The following is a 20,624-nucleotide window of genomic DNA, read 5'->3' on the forward strand; positions in this document are numbered from 1 at the left end:
TTTGGCGAAGAGACGTAGGACAGGAGGTCGCGTACCCATTTCCTAACCCCTCATTACTACTGTCGCAGTAAATGCATCCCCAGGAGCAGTCGACAAATCGTCAAACACCCTCGACGAGGTGTTTCTGCGAAGTTTTGGCAAGAACCGTCTTTCATGTTCGGTGCGAAGCATTAAGACACCGCGCGCGTTTGCACCTGGTTGCACTGCGATGCCTAATGAATCTTCGCTCCTCGCAACGCGTCAAGGGGACTCCGGTGCGGGGTCAGCGGGTTCGGAAATCGTCCTCAAAGTTTAGCGCGCTAGCTCGATACATTCGAAAAGAAAGTATCGAAAAATGTGAACGTACGCTAGGACCCGACATCATGCAGAGAGGTTTTACAAAATTCGGGAGCTCCTCACAAGTTTCAGCCTGCCGTGATGCGAAAACCTATGACAGCGCGAAATAAAACCGAACGCGACGAAAGGGAAATTGAAATAATGGGGAGCATTCTTTTATTAACGGGAGCGTCGAAAAGCGGAAGCGCACATAAAGTGCGCGAAGCTTGTAAACTTTGAAGACGTCTACATCTTCTAAATAACAAAAAAATACAAGTGAAAATAATAATTGCTGCTGCTACGCGTTGAAAATTTGAAAATAAGTGCATTTTATGTCGACTGCGTTGAAGCGTGTTTGCTGCTGCTTCGGGTTTTGTCGCTCTCCAGATGGGCTGGCCAAAATGGCGGCGCGGGCTACGGGCACGTCCCGTGTGCTAAACAAATTGGAAGCGTGCATCGACGCTGGAAATTTTTACGAAGCTCATCAGATGTACAGGACCATATATTTCAGGTGAGTCTCCGCGCGTTCGGTCTCCCATTCGTGTTGTACCGGCCTGACGCGCTGCTGCAGTGCTGGTTTTCCGTAGACGCGCCGGAGGCATCTATCGTGTGTCGGGGTCGTCGCAATTTGGTCGTCACCTGCGAATCAAACAAACAAATCGCGCACGCTCGCGGTCAAACCCACGTAGTACTACGATAGTCTGTTTAAGGAATGCTAGCGGCTGGCTGGTCGCGGGCTACGCTAACGCAAGCGGTATCCGCGCCGTTGGGTTGTGCGACGGCGGTGTTTCGTTGGGTTTGCTCTGACGTGTATGAACGAAACATCGAGTTCAATGCGAGTACGTCACACGTGCGCGTAATCTGCGCGGTTTCGGGATTTAACAGGACGGGTTCGCAGACGCACAGCTACGGCGTGTCAGCGGTTCTAGTTCCCCAGTGCCAGCAGCGGGCACTCAAGACACCATAAACTCGTGGAAACTGCGATTTAAATGGCTCCACACCGAGTGACAATGAAAAGCGTTCTGCTTGTTTGCTCGTTTCGCGTGGGTTTTTGTCTCGCGCTGGGCGCTTTCGTGGGCGCCTCGTTACCGATACGCCGAAGCTTGCTTGTTTCTATGTCTACCGGGCGCTGTGCAGCCCCGTACTACAAACAGTACGCGCCCGCTGATAAATGTCTCTTGAGAAGCCACGCGGCCCACGTCGCGACTGTTTAGCCTGCACACAGCGTTCACGTCGATATATAATCGTGCGGCTCGATCCCATCCTAGTTAGGCTTTGCTATAGAGCGGATGAGCACGCTATTGAACTCTGCTTTCGGTAACCCCGAGTTGTACATGTACGCATCGGGAAAGAGAAGAGACGTAGCCCTTTTTGTTTTATTTCGCCCTGTACGCTTGCGTAAAACTCCGTGTCGAGACACGTGAAGGGGGGACCTATCAAGTTTCGGGTCTAATTGTGCTGGTAGTGTAGCTGCATTGGCACGATTACATCGTAATGTCGCACAGCGCACAAGAACGTAATGTCTTATTAAGGCCTCCGCAGTGCTATCACCACACGTGACGTCACCTTTGCACAGAGGCCGGGAGCTAGCAGCGAAACTGCTGGCAGATTGCTTGGCAGGATTCTTTAGTTTTTCTACGTTGACATGTATGACTGTGAAACACTTGGTGTGACTCGGTTGCTTTCGATGCAGTGGTGGTGACTTCGTGCAACTTCTGGTGCTTTATCAAATTCTATTTGGAATGACTAGGAGTACTTTGCTGACATAAGCTACATTCCATTTCCTCGTCTAGATCTAGTATTGTCACGTTGGATGAAGTGTAACCTGTTTCGAAGTGTTCATATAACGGTGCTAAGGACGAAAAGAACACATGCGACAGGATGGGTGCTGATTTTTTATCATTTTATCATCATCATCACATTTTTATATTTTAAGTGCCCGTCCTGTCACATATGTGTTATCTTCATGCTGGTCTATGGCGCTGATATATCATGTACACTGTCAACATGAACCGACTCATCCAAGTTAAAGTTTGTTGCAGTTACAGAAATAGTAACTTAACCATTTCGCAGTTTTTGCAGCTGTCGCCCCTTAATGGTGTCTCGTATAAAAAACATTCCGAGTGACTTCTTGTATCTGCTGAAGGCCATGCCTTGTGAACTTGCCTGGCAGTCCAAAACCTCAAGCTGGTAAGCTGGCAGGGTTCTGCAGCCATGTGTAACACAGTTTCCATATTAGAATAAGGTGTCGGTGTATGATGCTTTTCTTGGTGAGTTCCAATAGATAACCTTATTACAACATCACTGTGTTTTACCATTATCCATGTCGTGAGCTTTAAGGCACTGAAAGAATGTCTAAAAAGAAAGACGGGACTACTTTGTTTAAAATGTAAAGGATGTTTCGTTTTCACTTTAGTTGTGAAGGAACATGTTGGAAGATGCCGTATTGTGAAACTGTTTCACTTTGTGTAGCACATAGTTCTTTCATCATTTGTAGCTGGATGCCTTAACGCCTTCACTTCCACCCGTTTGGCAGTCTGCCAGACCTGGTGTTTCGTGGCACACTTTTCTGTCTCGTTCAGCGTGTTCCGTGCTGTAAAAAATGTGCTACAGACATCGCATTTACAAAATGTCTGTTCTATTTTGTTCACGAAGGGCTTCTTCATCAGATGCAGTAAAAAAAAAAAATAATGTACAAAGTGAGACTAAAAATGCTGAAAATTCCAAGAATGTGGAGTGCAGCTTTGCGTTTTTCTCACTCGGAACGCCTTTTGGGCTTTTTGACTTAGACCTTGGAAACTAAGCAGAGCCTTGAAAGGATCTGTAAAATAGTATTCAGTGACATGCACTGAAAGAATTGAGCCTTCTTGGAAGTGTGTATGCTTTTATTCAAGCCTGAAACTCTGCAATGGTGATGACAACAGAGTGGTGTCTGGTGAGCTGGAACCTTTCCATTGTTTTACTATGATCTCCTGCTGAAAATGTGGGCAAGTATGTCCATCTAGTGTGTGAAACAGAAACTAGAAAGTATTCTATAGTGTGCTGCCATCTGTGAAAATCTTGTCAAAACGTCCACTCTAAAGGCAGCCGGCACAGCACCTGCCTCCTGCATTTTAGCCTCTTGTGGCCTGGCCCACTCAGCGCCGGCCATGGAAGTGAATGGGTTAAAGTCTAGCCGACACTAAATTTAGAACAGTGCAGAACGCCTAATCTGAAAAAAAGAAATACAAGCAGATGTGTCACGGAAAACCTGCGAAGGTGGACATTTTTGATACCACAGCTGGAAAAAATGCAGCCATTTCCACTTGGTGGAAGTGACGCAGCTCTCAAGATTGTTGAGAATTAATGTGGCTAGAGTGTAATTTCAATGTGGTTGGTCTTTACTGTTATGTCATGCTCATTTATCGTTTGCATCTATGCAAGATTTGAAACTGATCAGAGGATGCCTAAAACGGGAGGTTTCGTAGTCGTTGTGGGATAAAGCGTAGGCGTATGATGTGGAGACGATGCTGGTAGTTAGCGTAAGGTGCCTATCATATCTGTCTGTTTATTCTTATTTGAAGCTGTCTCGGCACACTGCCGAGCCACACGAATGGTTAGGTGGCCCAGGCAGTCAGAAAGCTTAACATCTGTGGTCGGTATTGCCGCAATTTCACTTTCAACGCAATCTGTTGCTGTCGTTGCAGATACCGAGGCCAAAAGAGATATAGTGAGTTGAAGGAACTGCTCTACAATGGTGCCGTCAAACTCCTCAGGTTGGAACAGGTGAATTGTCCGTGTCTCCCTTTGCCACCTGCTGGGTGATGTATTTCGCAGCGACCGCTCTTTCTCGGCATCTATGGCAGCCTGCTACGGAGCACAAGGCCACGGTGTCGGTCCCCGACTGCATTCTGAAGGGGGAGGAATGGAAGAAATGATCATGCGCTTAGATTTAGGTTCACGGTCTAGAACCTCGGGGGGGGGGGTGGAAATTAATCCAGTGCGTCATCTTTCACATTCTCACGTACTCCATGGGACGGGAGCTTTGAGACAGGAACCCCTTAATTGACATATTTTGCATCCTCACGCAATTAAGTAGTTGCCAAGTAATGATTGTAGGCCAATAGGTCCTTTTCCCGATTTGCAAGCGTGCTTCTCTGCACTGCGCACTTGCCCAACTGATCGCGGTGCCGGCTGTTGTTCAAATGAAAGTGAAGTGCCAGCAGCACACGCCGTAGCTTCCTCCATGTGCACGATTTCATTGTGAGAGCCACATCGACATTTTCCATGTCGTAAGACAAGCTGTGCTTGTACAGGACTTGCCAAAATGACTATGCCATCGTTAGGTAGTCGGGCAACCACACCTCACAGCAAAGCTAGCTTTACAATAGCGAATAGGGTCTATTAAAAAATGGCTGTGGCTTAGGTAAGGTTAAGCCCAGGATGCGAAGCATACTAGCCTTTATTTTAGTTGTTGAACCACTGTTTAGCCTGGTGAACTGCTGTTGCTTGGCTATATTTGGTTCGGCTAGACGAAGAAACAACTCATGCATTACTTCTTCGCCTTCAAGAGTGGAACGCGACAGCGTTCCCGTCGACCCGCCAAGGGGTGTAAGACAATGGGCTACAGGGCAGCGACTACGCGCCCCGCATTGGACGCGGTGAGCGTCGAGCAAAGCAGCGTTCGGCGCGGCAACGAAATGTGCGCCTGAGCAAGAGACGCACGCCTTAGAAACAGCGCGTTTCTAAGGCAACACCGCATTCACTAGAGGCGCTTTTGTACCGCTTTGAAGCGTTGTACTCGTGGCTCAGTGGTAGCGTCTCCGTCCCACACTCCGGAGACCCTGGTTCGATTCCCACCCAGCCCGTCTTGCAAGAGTTGAGCCAAAGCCACTTCTCCTCTGTCGTGACGTCACGGTGTCACGTGATTTCATGGTCACCGCCGCGCCTGAGGAGCTGGGTTGAGCCCTCGTAATATGCTTCGCATAAAAACAAAATGCACGTCCTGACGTGAATCACTTCATGAACTTTTTTTATAACCTTTGACCACTTTGCTGGATTTTGTCAGAGAAAATCTGCTAACTTTTGACGCCGTTCTGCCGGAGCAATTTCTGGGCAAGTGCTACCTTCTGTAGTTAGATCAGGGGTTCGATTCTTGCCCCAGGCAGCTGCATTTAATGGTGGCAGTATTCAAGGTTACCCGTGCACCAAGCATTCGGTGCAGGTTAAAGAACATTATGTCGCACCTGCTGCGGAGCCAAGTAGCTATAGCGTAGTGTTGCTTAGCTCCAGGTTATGGCTTTGATCTCTGCCACGTTACCTGCATTTCAATGGGGACAATATTTTCTTCTTTTTTTTTTCACAGTCCACTGTGCAGCTCAGCTGTGAATAAATGAATTAATCAATCTTTAGTTGAAGGATTTTACAAGCGTAAGTGCACATGTGTCTCTTTTAATACTTCAACTGCCTGGTGTTTCAAGCAATTATGTGTGGGGTATTCTAGTATACATATTTCTTGTTTTCTTTTTTGCTTGCTCAGTTACATTACACGTACAGTGCCATCCACTGCTGTGTAGAGCACGCAAGCGGCCAGCTTTGCTCTGCAGGGCGACACCTGGCGGCAGTTGCTGGGTTCAAGATAGTGTGCCCAGGAGCATGCGCGGCCTAACAGACATGCAGAACTGCTTTTGACAAGGGCAACATTGAAAAGCACCTTTGCTTACTCTCATCTGCACTTGGTCTGAGGGCGCTTGCAGCATGGCAAATGCCTTGGAGTGAAGCTTATAGGCTGATAATGCACGCCAGTCCTTTCGCAGCAAATGAAGCGCGCTCATGGACTGTTCAAGTTAACAAAGGCACTTACAAACATCACCTCTGTTTTAAGGCAACATGTGCAAGTTTGCATGTTTATTAGGCCGCACAGGCTCCTTGGCACACTATCTCGAAACCAGCAACCGTTGCTAGATGTCGTGCCGCAGAGCAAAGCCGACCATTCATGCGCTCTACGCAGCAGTGGGCGGCACTGTACATAGTTTGTGTTATTCCTGTAATATTATTCGTGTTAACATTCTGGGCTGTCAAGCCTGCTCCTAGGTTCATATTCGACGCTGATCAGTGCCAATACAGCAGTGATGTGCTGTTGATAGCGAACCTCTGAGTCACTGGGCTGCTGTTTTCTTTCTTTAACCAACACAGTGCAACAGCGGAGCTGACCTGGCGAACCTACTAGTGGATGTGCTTGTTCAGTCAGATACGGAACCTTGCGATGAACAGATTGGTAAATATCCTTTATAGTATACCTGTTTTCAGCATGCTCACAGATCACTCATCTTGCAAGGGTGATTGAAATTGCTACACCAGTGACACACTTCACTCTGACAGGTATCTTTGAAGAACTCGCTGTCAAAACAATTTGTGTGCGCCACAACCACCATGCTCATTTATTGGATAGAATCGTCTCTGTGAAATTAATAGCTTCAGATGGGAATTACTTGGCAAGATCGATTTATTTAACCCTTTCGCTGTCGGACCTTTCTGGCCGTGACGCACCCCCAGTGTCGACTTGGTTTCAGGGAACGAGCATAACAGGGAATGAACATAGCAATTTATTTTTGATTATGATTGGTATACAAATAACATAGTCAATGCTATATGCACATTTCAGTGTTCTGCAGCTGCTGTTAGTAAACATCATCATCATCATCAGCCTGACTATATAATCCGTTCAACATCCAAATCTGACGATGCGCAACCCTCTTCCTCGCATGCGACTCTGTCCGAGTCCGAATCCGAGCTCGGCTTGTATTCTAAATCGGAATTGAGCCACCGCACCAATGAGCAGACGAAGGTCCCGTGCGCTCAGCCATCCGAAAGGAACCGCGCGCAGGGAGGATGCGCTTTCAGTCGCTCCCACAACGGAGAGAAATGGGACGTTGCGTGACCAAGAAGACAGAGGGAGATGGAAAAAGGCTAAACAAAGTTCGAAGGGCTTTACGTTTACTGCTGCAAGTCAGAAGCAAGGGGGCGGCGAGAGAGCGAAAGCAGCGATCGAGTCACTCTTTTCGCAGAGGCAAAGGCACGTGCGTGCGCCTGAACTTGACACGGCGTAGCAGACACACCAACATAAGAAAAATAAAAACCTTCAAACCAGCGGAGATGGCAGACCAACCCTTGAACCCATAACCACACGCGCGCGACGCATGATCCAGCGAACACGGAGCCACTGCGCCACTCAGCAAAGAGAAAGTGAAGAGTGGCAGTCCCACCGTACTCTTCTATACACGGGTTAACACAGGTCGGGGAGAATATATGAAATTGTAGAAAGAGTCAACAGATGGCATGGCCAAATCAGGAGCTCCAGCTTTGTGCCCAGGCGCGAAATTTTGAACTCACGATAGAGAACGTACCGGTACGTCAGTGACACCGTGGGGGGGAAACGCGATGACGTACCGGTACGTCCGTGACAGCGAAAGGGTTAATAAGACTGCCACAAGAGACAACTGATTAGTTCATTGCTTTTCTTTCTTGTTAAAACTCCCAATATGTCCAAGCTGGAATAGCTGCTCCTGATGCCTTCTGCTTCGTGCGCATTTGACTAAGTTTCTGTGTAGTGCAGCCAGGATATCATACGTGCCTTCTACATGCTTTTGTTCCCAGTGTATAATAAAATGAGCCAACTCACTGGGAGGTGACCACTGTCACCGAAGACAAGCTATAGTACTTCTGGAAGAATCTATGCTCCAAGGGCAGAGTAAGATAAAGCATCCTGCCGTAAATCTAGTTGACCTGAAACTACGGAAATTGGGAGCTGTTCTGAATCGACTAACGGAAAAAATAAATGCTCCACTGCAGAGCAAACTAACCTGCCTTGGGCCGACCGGTGGTACTCACATTTAAAGTTACTGGATAGATATTTATAGGATGGAGATGTGCGAAAAGGCAGGGAACTCACTGGTAGGACGAGATTAGGGGATTTGAAAACAAAAGAGCCACAAGAAGGAATTTTAGATCCTTTAGAGAGGGAAGGCCTTTGGCATTTTATGTCCTCAATTGGGCTGCTCGTAATGAGGAAGCTACATAACAAATGATAGCGGCCAGTTTGGTTGAGAAAACTCTGCCATGCACAAGATGTTCATCAATAGCATCAGCTTTGATATCTTCACGGCACTTGACTCATGCAGCGTAATGTTTTTATTTTGCCTGCCTTCTTTCTTATTTCTGTCTGCCTCACTTTTAACCTGCCAATGAGTTCTACTGCTTCGTATAAACATGTTTCGTTAAGTGCTTGTGCTCTCATGGTTCTCATGTGTGTTTGCTTGCACTTCATCCTATCAAATCATATCTTCAAACTAGCCCAGCTATTCGTGCTTTTCATTGAAAGATGCTCACCACCTCTCATGTACGCAGAACGGTTGGGGCGTCTGTACGCGCTGCTGGTACCCCACTCACCCGAGCGGTCAGCGTTCCTGGCACGAGCGTTGCAGTGGTCGGCGGGCAAGGAGCAGCCCGCACGGGGGCACCCCCAGCTTCACCGGCTTGTGGCACTCACCCTCTGGAAGGAGAAAAACTACCCGGAGGCGCGGCACCACTTTGTGCACTCGACGGACGGTGACGGCTGTGCCGCCATGCTCATAGAGTTTCAGACGGCCAAGGGTTACAGCTCCGAGATTGACCTATTCATTGCCCAGACGGTGTTCCAGTGAGTCTGGCTCCATCTCCAAGCTACGAGTTGCCGCTCTCTTTGTTACAGTGATAGCTCTATCATAGCTGTATTATTAGGCTCTGTTTTGTTAGTTCCGTGCAACACTGTAGAAGCTATGGGCTCTCTTGACCAATCAAGGTGGTGAACACATATTAAAGGTGCTGCAGTGTAGGCGGTGGCAACATCTACAAAGGCCCAGTGAGGTCAGCTAGCCTAGCTGTCCAGTGAGGTCAGCTGCTGTGATAAGGGCAGTAGAAAATTTGTTCCATATGCACTCCGACACCAAAAAAGGCATGTGTCTTCAAGATATTTCGAGATATAGAGGAGGAGGGTTGCAGAGACTGGAAACGGAGGGTTCAGACGGAGCACTCGACCAGCGTGTCGCACGGAATGGTGGCGCCATCTCTTGATCCGTCTTGTAACATCCACTTCTACATGGCGCGCTTGCTGACATTCCTAAGTGCAGCTTTTTTCTTGATTAGAATTCGTGCTCGTTTACCGCGCTCTTTCCTCACTGTTCCAAGCATGTTCAACGCCAACTTACTCGTTCATTTCGTCTAAAAGAACAGCTTGGAACGATGCCACACAAGCAAGTCTGTAGAAGTCATTTTTCGCGAAGGACGGAGCAAATACCCAGGAGGGAGTCCTCCGCAGTGTCGTGGCTGTGCCAACTACACATATGAATTTAGGCACTGTCAAATCAATTAATTTGTACTTATTGAAAGCAAGTTGATGTCTGTATAGCAGTGTTGCATTAAATCTTTCTTTCTCTGTGAATTTTCATTTTAACAAGTGGAGAACTTTATTTTCAGTATCACAGAATCTCAATAAATATTTTATTAAAGAACAAAGTAAAATCGCACGATAAACGGCCTTGCGATCTGCGTAGAAACTTCCAAGTAAGCACCTCCTACCAAGGCCATTTCTCAAAGCCATTTAGTGGTCCAACGGGTTCCGCACTGTAGTGCTACATCTCGCTGCACAAGAATCTGTGCTCACAGGATGCATAACCTTGGTTCTGCTGTATGGAACTACTGAAACAGAGTATATATGAATACATACTATAACTGTATAACAGCTATCACTGTACAATCTGCTATATCCACTGGCTGTTCTACTGTAAGTGATAGCTGTGGTCAAAATTAATCCAAAGTCCTATACTGCAGCGTGCCACATAGTCATATTGTGGTTTTGGCATGTAAAACCACAGAATTCAATTCACTTTTATATGTGATAACTTTTATACTGTATGCAATAGCTGTTGCAGTGATAGTTGCATAATGGCTATCGCTGTGGTACAGAGTACGGATAGTAATGATGAACCTAAATACCCACTGGAATGTTGGCCAATGCTTGTGTTTTGAACCGTCGGTATGCTGACAACTATTAATATTTATTTGTTTTGTTTGTTTTACAGCGATAGCTGTTATGGGGCTCACTCCCCTGCTCATATTGATGTCTGCCAGTGTCGTTGCTGGAATCCCATAATCCCTCTTGAGATTCAAATTCTCGACTGACACATTGGCAATCCATGATTCTGCCTCTAGGCGACTCTGCTGATACTGCAGCTGTGGAAAATGATCCTGGAGAGCACGATCATGCCAGTAGCTGCCTTTGGCTAACACCCGCCCAACAATTTGTGTACTGAGTAGAGCTGGCATCTGCACTCTCTTCTAGCACTTCGCTTTCCCAGTTGTGGAGGTGGTCCCAAATTAATTTTTATTCTTCTACATGTAATGACAATGATTGAGCACCGTCTGTTTCATCTTTATTAGTCTTCTTCTAGTGCTCAGCTTGTCCACATTTTTACTGGATGGCGCTGATGTCGTATTGTCCAACAATCCAACAGTAAGAAGCTAAAGGGTTGCTTTAGTAGAGACTAGTGGCAAAGTCTGCATGGAACAGAGGAAGGAAAGCAGCCGAGTATTTCCATTTCATCACAGGGAGGTACACCTTGCTCAAATGAATGCGACTCGGACTTCTTTTATTTCTCGAAAGCAGATTGCTCATTTGCAGCTGCGGATGTTCACTCCAACAGACACCGCACGAAACAGTCAAGAGCTTACTGTCCATTATATTCCACTGGCTATCGCTTTACTGTTTCCTGTTACAAGCAAAACCAATTTTTTAGTTTCTAAGGGCACCAAATTTTGCAAATCTGGTCTAATATTATGAACACAAGTCATTGTCAGTGACAACATAGTTAAACAAACCTGTCATCTTCCGCACCATCTGACACCAGTGGCTTGTTGTGGAGGTCCAGCCACTTTGATAGTAACGGCTATTGCACTTACACAGCCATAGTTGTATCTGCTGCTGTGCGTGATACGTAGCTGTTTTGTTGTGTGATAACTGTTGTATACTGGGAGCGATAACAGCTATCGTAAGCGGAGTGCAGATATGTAGTAGTTTAGTGCTCCAAATGAATATCTAAGGCGCCAATATCTTACAAACGTAGTATGACCTAAACATAAACGGACAGTGGCATCATAATTAAGCTCATAGTCATGCCACCTGACAACAGTGGCTTGTTTTGAGGATCTGGTTGCTTCATTAGTAACAGCTATTGCTGTGATGCAGCTATCCCTGACCCTTCCTTGGCTCATATTTACATTTAGCATTTAATGTAACTCATCATTAATCACCGCCTGAAAAGGAAAAAAAAATGTCCAGTCCTGCCTCCGAATTCAGTCCTTGATAAACGCTGCCAGCTACAGCTAAGCAAGCTCATGGCCAGGCCTCCAAACCGTGGCAACTTTTGCCACTCGGTGACGTAATGTTTATGGCTCAACGTTGTCATCGTTACTCTTAGCATGAAAATGGCATCTGTGAATAGTAAAAATTGCTTGAGCACTAAAACTGCATGTTGAGGCGGTGATATCGCTCACATAGTGCATAAGTTATCTGAAAAATTCAACAGGAGATTGCATGGTGCTAAATATTTTGGCTGCCATTATGCACAGTGGCTTTACTGGACATGCGACAATGCTGTAAAAGTAATGTTCGGAAAAAAAAAAGGAAGCTGTATACCAGCTTGCATTTTTTTTTTTTTTTTGCTATGGCTATGACTGTAAACGTTGTTTCTTGTTAATAGTGTTGGTGTGAAGTTGTGCGCAGTACTGACAGGAGCGTCACGTTGCAGGTACCTGTGCCTCCGTAACCCTTCCACAGCCTCGGTTGTTTTCTTAGCGTACACACGGCGCCATCCCAGCGTCCACCCTGGGCCGCCCTACTACCTGCCACTGCTCAACTTCCTCTGGTTTCTGCTCCTCGCCGTTGAAACGTAAGCTCGTGCTCATGACATCACGAACTACAGTTCATTTCATAGCACATTCTTTAAGGACAGACATCCTAAGCTGGTCCTAGGCTCAGAATTTCTTCTAAATGGAGGTCACTTTGTGACTGGCTGACTTTACTGCCTCAGTAGTGCTTACGTGCCGTGCCGTAAGTTAATGAGCTTACTTAGTATTTATGAAAACTTGCAGGCCTCCATGGAAGCATTGCGTAAAAGAGGTACTGTAAGAAACCAAAATATAGGTCAAGCTATTCTATAAGAAAAGGAGTGAAAAAATGCCCTCTTATCATATATAGTGCGATATCGGTTGTTGCCTGGCCACAGTGGGTCAAAAAAGAAAGAAAAGAAAGTGGAGAGTGTGCCGACATTTTTGTTCTTGTCGTTGCGAAAACACAAATGTCGTAAACTTGCTGCAAGCTTTCTTAGCTTCCCCAAGTTTCAAAATTAACAGGTCTCAGCTTGACTTTAGTGCTGCATTTGAAAATGATGTGATAGAATATGCACAATCAAACAGTAGCATAGCAGCACCACACCATGGTTTCCGGGAAGAGAAAGTTAAACAGTGCATCAGCCGCTTTTCACTGGAAGCGTCAAAACCTCCCAGTAATGTTAGATTCAGTTCATTGCAAAGGCAGTTGAATTTGCTTCTAGGGGTATCACTCCATGAAGCAGAAAGGCTTGTCTTCTTGCCAGAGAAGTTTGTACCTCTAAATGCAGTTCTTTGTAATAAGTCTGTGGTGGGAGATCAACTATCTGCTGCAACAAAGCGGCACGCCTTATTGCAGCCAGAATTGGCAGTTTGCTGTTAGAAGAACGGAATCGAACTGAGCACTGTTCTTTAAAGATTGGCATGCCAACGTGATTATGTGGTGCAGCCGGAAGCTGGCGGTGTTCACGGTGCTGTGCGAGCAGTACCAGCCAACCATCAGCCGGGACCCCACGTACCCACAGTACCTGGATAAAATTGGCCAGCTCTTCTTCGGCCTCCCGCCGCCACCCAAGCCACAGGGCATGTTCGGTGCGCATCTGTTTCAACCTTCTTTCATTGTTACTTCATGGTCTTATCTGGCTAAGAAGAAATGCAAACACCAGAGTTCTGAATGGCCTCTGGTGCATTACACTGATCTGCCTGCTGCTTATCGGCAGTGCACAATGTTGCCGGTAAAAAGACTGTGCACTGCTATAGATTTGGAAACGACGTGCTTCTAACCGAAGAGACGATCGTCTAGGGTGTGCTTACCTCTGATAGAGACAGCGACGGTGACAAAGACCACGGCAGCGATGATGCAGTAGGGCAAGCTGCCTCAGCGTTGTCCTCGCAGGAGGCCCTGCAGATGATTCAGTCCCCCCGGGGATTCATTTTCATGAGGGGCCTTCCACTGCACTATGTGGGGCACCTGGATGCCTTGGAGAAAGATGTTGGCAAGCTTTGCATGAAGCAAACAAAGCTGATGGACATGGGGTTTTCTCGTGCAAGCCAGTGAGAAGTACGGGGTGAGATGCTTGTGGCAGTCTCGCTCCAGCATTTCTTCTCGATTTCTCAAGCTGAGAGGCTGCCACAGCAATGTTCTCGCATCTTTTAAAACGCCCCTTTTGAGGCCACCAATGCGATGCCTCTGCAGAGCTCGCATATCACTTGCCGCCCGTGACCCTGCTTCTGTAAGTTGTTTACCAATGCGACAAATGGCGCAACTATATTTCCTGCCTACCCCCATCCCAGCATATGCGCTTTGATGGCAGTTTTGCCACTTGATCTTTTCGTGCAGAAGGACGCTTGAAATACCTTCTGCTTTTGCCAACATTCTTTTTTTTTTTCTAGATTTGCTATACATGCAGGCTCCAGGTACATGCCTGAAATGGCAATACTTTGTTAAATCAAAACCCTGTCACGAAATTGCTTAGATGAATCGTGAAAGAAAGAATACATGGTTTCAACTCAACTGGGATCGGGAAATGAAAATAGTTCATTTCATCTCAAATTTGGTTAAATCAAGGTTCGTTATATTGAGGTTTTATTGTATTTGGTATTCACACACCCCTAGAAAATTGCCTTTGTTATATGCATATATTCATTATATGCACTGATGTCCACAAGAAACATTATCATATCTGATAATTTGTTATAGTATTTGTGTTTATTATGTGTAGGTTTGGCTCGGTTTTTCACCTAGAGCAGGTTTCTCCCCACTGGCACATTTTTGTTCAATACTTGGGAGTTTCTTTATCACATGGGGAAGTATTAGAAAGAAAAGTGACGAAGTTGAGAAATTTGTACCTTTCTGGTGTGATCACGGCAAAAATTGGGTAGAAAATCAGGCGTCAGGACGTACCATTGCACTGCGGAGCGAACAAATTTACATTGACGTAACACCACCATTTTGGAGCCATCACAAAAAGGAGAGATGTGAGCTTGAGAGCACTATATTTCACCATGCAGGAATAAAAAGCAAATGAAGCAAACACGAAATTAAATGAACTTCTGTCGCAATTCATTACTGCTGCCATGTGGACACAGGAAGTGCTCCAATTGGCGGCTGCAGATTTGAATTGCTGGCGCATGTTTCCAGCACATTTTACAGCGGCGACCTGTGCGTTTCTTCATCCCATTGAAGTTTGGCAGCTGTGGTATAATGCGACGCTGGCATGTGTGAGTTTCGATAGGGCATCTGAAATTGGTGGATTTGCTGTTCAAAATGACAGAATGGTCCTATTGAAAAAGAGAGAGAGAGAGACAGAGGGTCTTCTGCATGAACACCTCCTCCCTCTCTCAGGTTGCCAGATGTCCACCCCTAAAAAATTACTCAGTAGCACCCTGATCTAGAGTTAACACAGTAATCACTGAATCTAGTGTGCATGGTTTCAGATGTCCTTGCCATACTCGTGGCTGTGTGACCCCAGTTGGAAGCCCTTGATTCTTGAGGAGAGAGTAACCCACATCCACAAGTACTTGCTGAGCTACCCCAAAATGGTTATGCATACTAATGAGTGTATCATTTTTGGGCTTGTTGGTTTGTGTCTCGAGCATTTTAATATTATAGAATGGGGCTGCCTCATGAAATGAGTGTTTTAGGTGTGTTTCTTTGAAAACAAGATTTGCAGCCTAGCAACATGGTTGTTTGCATTCATTAATCTGTTGCAAGGCCCCAACTATATAGTACACTTACCGGCACTGGTTTTTGTTAGCCAATATTTTTCACAGATATCGGATGCAGCAAACCAAAGTTTGCTACGAATGCCAGTATACTTTGTTATGTTGTGGTTCAACTGTGCTGATTTTCCTGGGTTCTTAGGACGGAGTGCATGCTGACCTACAGTGATTATGAAGGTTTGTCTTTACGGCCTTCACACTTCATGCAAATTCACCGCGAGGTCAAGTGCAGGTGCGGATGCGTACATACACGCAACCTATTCAGACAGCATTCAAGAAGGGAGCAAATTTTTGTATCCCTGTTCTGTCTCTCTAGGCACTCCTCACTCAACTTAGGGCTCTTGAGCCAGGTACTGTGTTAAGCAGGTTGGTGCTTATCTAATAAAGGTAACGTGTTCAATGTAAAATAACATAAGAAGGAAAAAGGAGACGCCAGAAAGAGCGCGAGTGCTGGCGCTCTTTACGTTGTGCCGCTTTACCTTTATTAGCTCTCGAGTCATTTTGCTCACTTAGTGGCCAGCCTGGAAGGAGATGGCTGAATTGAATGAGTTGTTTATCACTGGGATTCCTCTGGAATGACAGACATGTCTGCCAGTGCGACTGAATCTTCTGCAAAGTTGACAAATTCGGGCTTGTCTTACAATCTGCAAGCTTTTTGCCAAGTTCTGCTAAAATTTTTCGCTTGTCTGTTCCCGTACCTACCGTTGGAAGTCTTGAAAAGATGCAATAGGGGCACTTGCTTCCAGCAAGTTTATTCAGACAAATTCCCCGAAGCAGTCAGAATGGGCTGCACCAAAGTTACTGAAAAAGTCACTGTGATCTAGCGTGTTATTCGTCAGCACTTGTTGTGCCAAGTTTGCTGCTGCTTGCGGTCTGCAGCAACAAACTTGACAAATCATTTTTGAACTTGAATAATGTGAAACTAAGTCATGTTTATTAAAAAGCCTTAAGTACTCGTAAGGTTTATCGATAAATGATTAGTTTGGCCCAAGCAGATGCAGAGAAAATCCGTAATGTTACAGTGAGCTAGGGTGGGAACTTAAGGCGGTGTTGCCACATAGTCTTTCTTTATTGCTTCGTTTTTCCTTCATGAAATCTGCTCACACAATAAGAGGAACTGTTTCAGTATTGTAAAAGGCTAATTTACTAGTACATCTAACCTTAACCTTATTTTTAAAGCCCCTTTAAAATTGGTTAGGCCGGAAGGGTCCCCCCATTAGTTGGCCATCATTGCTCCTTGGAAGGCTGCCTTCTGGTTGCGGGACTTGCGTTTCCCAGGATGATCGACAGTGCGACCAGGCAGCATATTGGATGACTTTCCTGTAATATGCCTCAAGCAGGCAGAGCACCATCATTTCTAAAGGCATGGCCAGCTTGCCATGCATGGCAGCAAGATTGCAAATGCTGGGCAACGCTCATGCGCAGTGATGTGCTTGAAGACTTGCTCGGAGGCCTGATTACGTACACACAATGCACTGTGCGCACTGTTGGCACACCATGCGCTGCATTGCGTGCCAACCCAGACCCATTGACACATGGCACGTGCAACAGGTGGCGCTATTATTTGTGCTGGATATGGCGGCTTTGGTGTTTTCCACCGCACAAGTCTGTGTGTGTGCTTCTTTCTCAATGTTCAGCATTTGTAAGTTTCTTAGTTTTTTTTTTTAAGCGAAGCTTTTGATGCCTCTTCCTTCCGACTTTTTCACTGCTGCTGCTGCTACTGTCTGGCATGCCACTTCAGAGGTTGGTTAAGAACGTGCATAATGTGCATGGTAGGATTCCAGGAGAAAAGTCTACGAGGCCTGTCGAACGAGAGCTCCCTGGTATTTACTACAATGTCCTCTGGAGCTTCCTGGCTGTTGCCACAATACCCTTTGGAACTCCATGGCCGTCATCACAATTCCTTCTGGATGGCTGTAATTACGCACGAGCCCCTTCGCAAAAGCATTGCAGAAGCAGCAGCACTTACCTTTGTACTCACACATAACAGCCCAGAGATAGATTGAATGGTAGAGAGGAGGTATAGAGAAGAGACAAGGAATGGGTAAAACCAGCGCCGTCACGGCACAGGTGAATAATAACGTTGCCACTCTTGGCTCATGGCAGCTTGTGTACACTGGAGGGCAGTACGAGAGTGTAAATGCACTATAGGAAAGCATGGCTCGTTTGGGATCTGATAATAAAGAAAACATATTACTAGACATGGCTAAAGTTGCAGACAAACTGGAAAAAAAATTTAATTCAAGGTATGGCAGGTACATGTGTGCTGTTTCTGAGAAATAAACACTGTGCAATTTTGTCCATCAATACAACTAACGCAGGGTGTGCAGATGCAAAGCTGGATTAAAACACCACAGTGTCAAGACGACATTACACAAACAACCATCCAGACAGCCAACACTTCAGCACAGATGCGACGTGCCATGTGAGGCAGCGATAGTGCTAAGCTTCTCGCAGGCTATGAGTCTTTGAGCAAACTTGTCTCACTGTGTGTTCTGTGTACTACGGAGACATACACAAGTGATGTATGCAAGAACATTTAACATCACCTCACAAGTGTCGTATGCCATCAACAGCTAAATATGCCCCAAATATCGTCAATCGATGCATATAGCACAGAAAGCTTTGCTTACATCGGTTTCCACAGTGCATAAGATCTGCATGACTTTTCTGTTCTTTTTGCTCACAGTGAAAATTTACATTACAGGCAACCTGATCCAAACACTACTAGGGGGACTGGAAGATGACGACTCCGGCACGTCGGCGCAAGCAGGCACAGCGCCGGGGCAGTCGACATCCGCGCAAGTCCAGCCCGAGGAGCTGGATTAAATTAATTCGGAGAATCCAGCCTCGTGATGATCCGGTTCTGCCAGCAGATTGGGACTCGGGCGTGCAAGGGTTAATGGCTGGCATAGTTTTGTGCACAAGGAAAGACGGTGGTTAGCCACACGGTACAAATCTGCCGACACGATGTGCGGTGCGGAAGGCTTTTTGTTGAAGCAAACAAGGATGAAGGCTTTCGAGAGGCCAAAGGGTCAGTGCGCTGTTTGTTGCAGACGGTTTTTCACTCGTAGATTTATGCGTCTCAGCTGCTAACCACATTTCTCGCCGCGCGGGCGACGTGGCCTAGGCTACGGATGGCTACGAACCGCGCGTTCTTTGGATGTCGGGAGGGTCGGGCGGAAAGGAATTCTTTCTGGAAGGTCGTTGCTCGGCCACCGTCATGTTGTTCCCAGTTGCTTGCGATGGCCGACCATACAGCGCTGTATGTTCGTTCGCAAGGTACTTTCTGTTTTTCTTACTCGCATTGCTGGAATAAGCAGCCCAACAGCAGCGTTATTTTTTATTTCCTTTGAGGCTGGAATGAACTGCAGTTGCGTAATGTGAGGCAATTATTAAACTATCTTGCGAGTTCCGGGGGAGCCTCCTTTCTTTTTTGTTTTATTGCTTCCTTTATGTTTTAATATGCTTTGACTTTACAGACTGGTCTTTGTGAAAAAATGTTCAGTTAGACATTGTAATAAAAAAAAACGAAGCAAAAAAAGCAGGCTTATGAAAGAAGCTGCTGTGAAAGCACTGATGTTTGCCACTGGAGCAATAAAAAAAAAGTGGAACAGCGAGTGCATGGATGTGTGTTTCATCACTTCATTGTGGCTTCGGGGTAGTGCATAACTTCACCTTAAGAGGCCAACTGCAACAAAGTTTGGCTTTTGTTAAATTGCCCAATTGTAGGATGATGGTATATTCTATCGAAGTAAACTGGGCAACAGTGCAGGTTTGGTAATTGTGTAGACCTCTTAATTGATGGCCTTTAAGCAGCACCTAAGTAGCCAACATGTACACCCATCGCACACAATGGTTATACTAGTGGATATATGACGCAAGTCGTAGCACGTCGCCTCCGAGATGTGTAGCGCACCGTCGGCACTGTATGATCTCCAAAGTCATGCCGAGGCACCACACTGGTTTCCAACATTCTGTGTCCTGCATCATTTCCAGCAAGTGGTAATCGTGGCTTTTCTTCCTCACCCCCCCCCAACACAGTTTCTGCATCAAAAACATATTTTTGGAAACTTTTCGTGCTGCATCGGCTCTCGCCTGTCGCTATCTGAAACTAGCCTTTTTATGTGGTCCAAAATTTTGTAGCAGCTGGCCTTTAAAGGAACTCTAAAGAGCAACAGTATATAAATTCAAGTTAGCTGATTCGAAGTCGCGGTTAACTACTGGCTGAATCGCGAGAGTTTCTGGTCCGTTTGCGTTGTCCCGCGTATCGCGATTCAGATGATAGTGGATCGTGATGGAGAGGAATATTAGGTATACTTAGAAGTATGACTTACACACCCAAAATTTTAAATAGGCGAATCATGTGAGTCGAGGCTTGGGATAAGCCAAAAATGACGCATAAGCAAGAGGTCACTCCGAAATTTGCGTGCCAGCTAAATGCAAAGTCTTATATTTTGGTGGAATGTGCCCAAAGGTGGCTTATTCATTGGCTGAGAGCAATCGAATAGGTCTGCATTGTATTCAGTAGTGGACAACCAACAACCTGGCGACTGTTAATTTTGCTCGCACGAGAAAGGCCTATGTAACGAAAATACAGCAATTTAGGTGACATAGGACGGACGTCGTCGGTGCCGCAGTTCAGGCACAGTATTAAAGAGATGCTAAAAAAGAAACACTTGATCCGTGAAAACCATATCGTTATACATTTGACGGCAGCAGATTGTTTACTAGAATAGAGAGGCCAAACTTCTATTTTCTTGGTGCCAAACCCTCGGCTCTCGCGGTAGTGTCACCTCACAGATTTCAAGGTACCTTTTTTGTGTGTGTGGTCAGACAATTGTGGTGCAACAAACGTTCTCTAGATTTGCTACGCTCATTCTCGGGGCTCCCCTGTCCTTAGTATTCATCTCTACTAATAAAAATTTTAACCGAGCCTCAGCAGATGCCATCATAATTGATGATGTGGCTAGCTGGCAGAAATTTCAAGGAAGTGCAGCCATCTGTACACATATTGCTTTATTTGTCTTTTGTGTTATATCAAGCCTCCTCACACCTTAAGAGTGCCTTTTAAAACATTTGGCCTTTCTTTTTTTGTGCTAGTAACGTTTACTGCCAAAGAACTAGTAATAGAGGTCCAAGAGGGCCAATTACTGGTGCCGTTGTTCGTTTTACTGCAACAGCAG

The 20,624-nt window shown here is 46.0% G+C and overlaps 1 protein-coding gene across 1 annotated transcript; it reads left to right on the forward strand.

Annotated features, from left to right (window-relative positions):
• The first annotated feature begins 666 nt into the window (after positions 1–666).
• On the forward strand, positions 667–18,854 carry LOC135912914 (Golgi to ER traffic protein 4 homolog). The gene is made up of 7 exons (XM_065445520.2): positions 667–826; positions 4,002–4,080; positions 6,490–6,571; positions 8,701–8,992; positions 12,138–12,278; positions 13,166–13,308; positions 18,146–18,854. The coding sequence occupies exons 1-7, from the start codon at positions 717–719 to the stop codon at positions 18,265–18,267; spliced, it is 969 nt and encodes a 322-aa protein (XP_065301592.1). The 5' UTR covers positions 667–716; the 3' UTR covers positions 18,268–18,854.
• Positions 18,855–20,624: the final 1,770 nt, after the last annotated feature.

The sequence above is a fragment of the Dermacentor albipictus genome, chromosome 8 (assembly GCF_038994185.2).
Source record: "Dermacentor albipictus isolate Rhodes 1998 colony chromosome 8, USDA_Dalb.pri_finalv2, whole genome shotgun sequence".
Classification (NCBI taxonomy): domain Eukaryota; kingdom Metazoa; phylum Arthropoda; class Arachnida; order Ixodida; family Ixodidae; genus Dermacentor; species Dermacentor albipictus.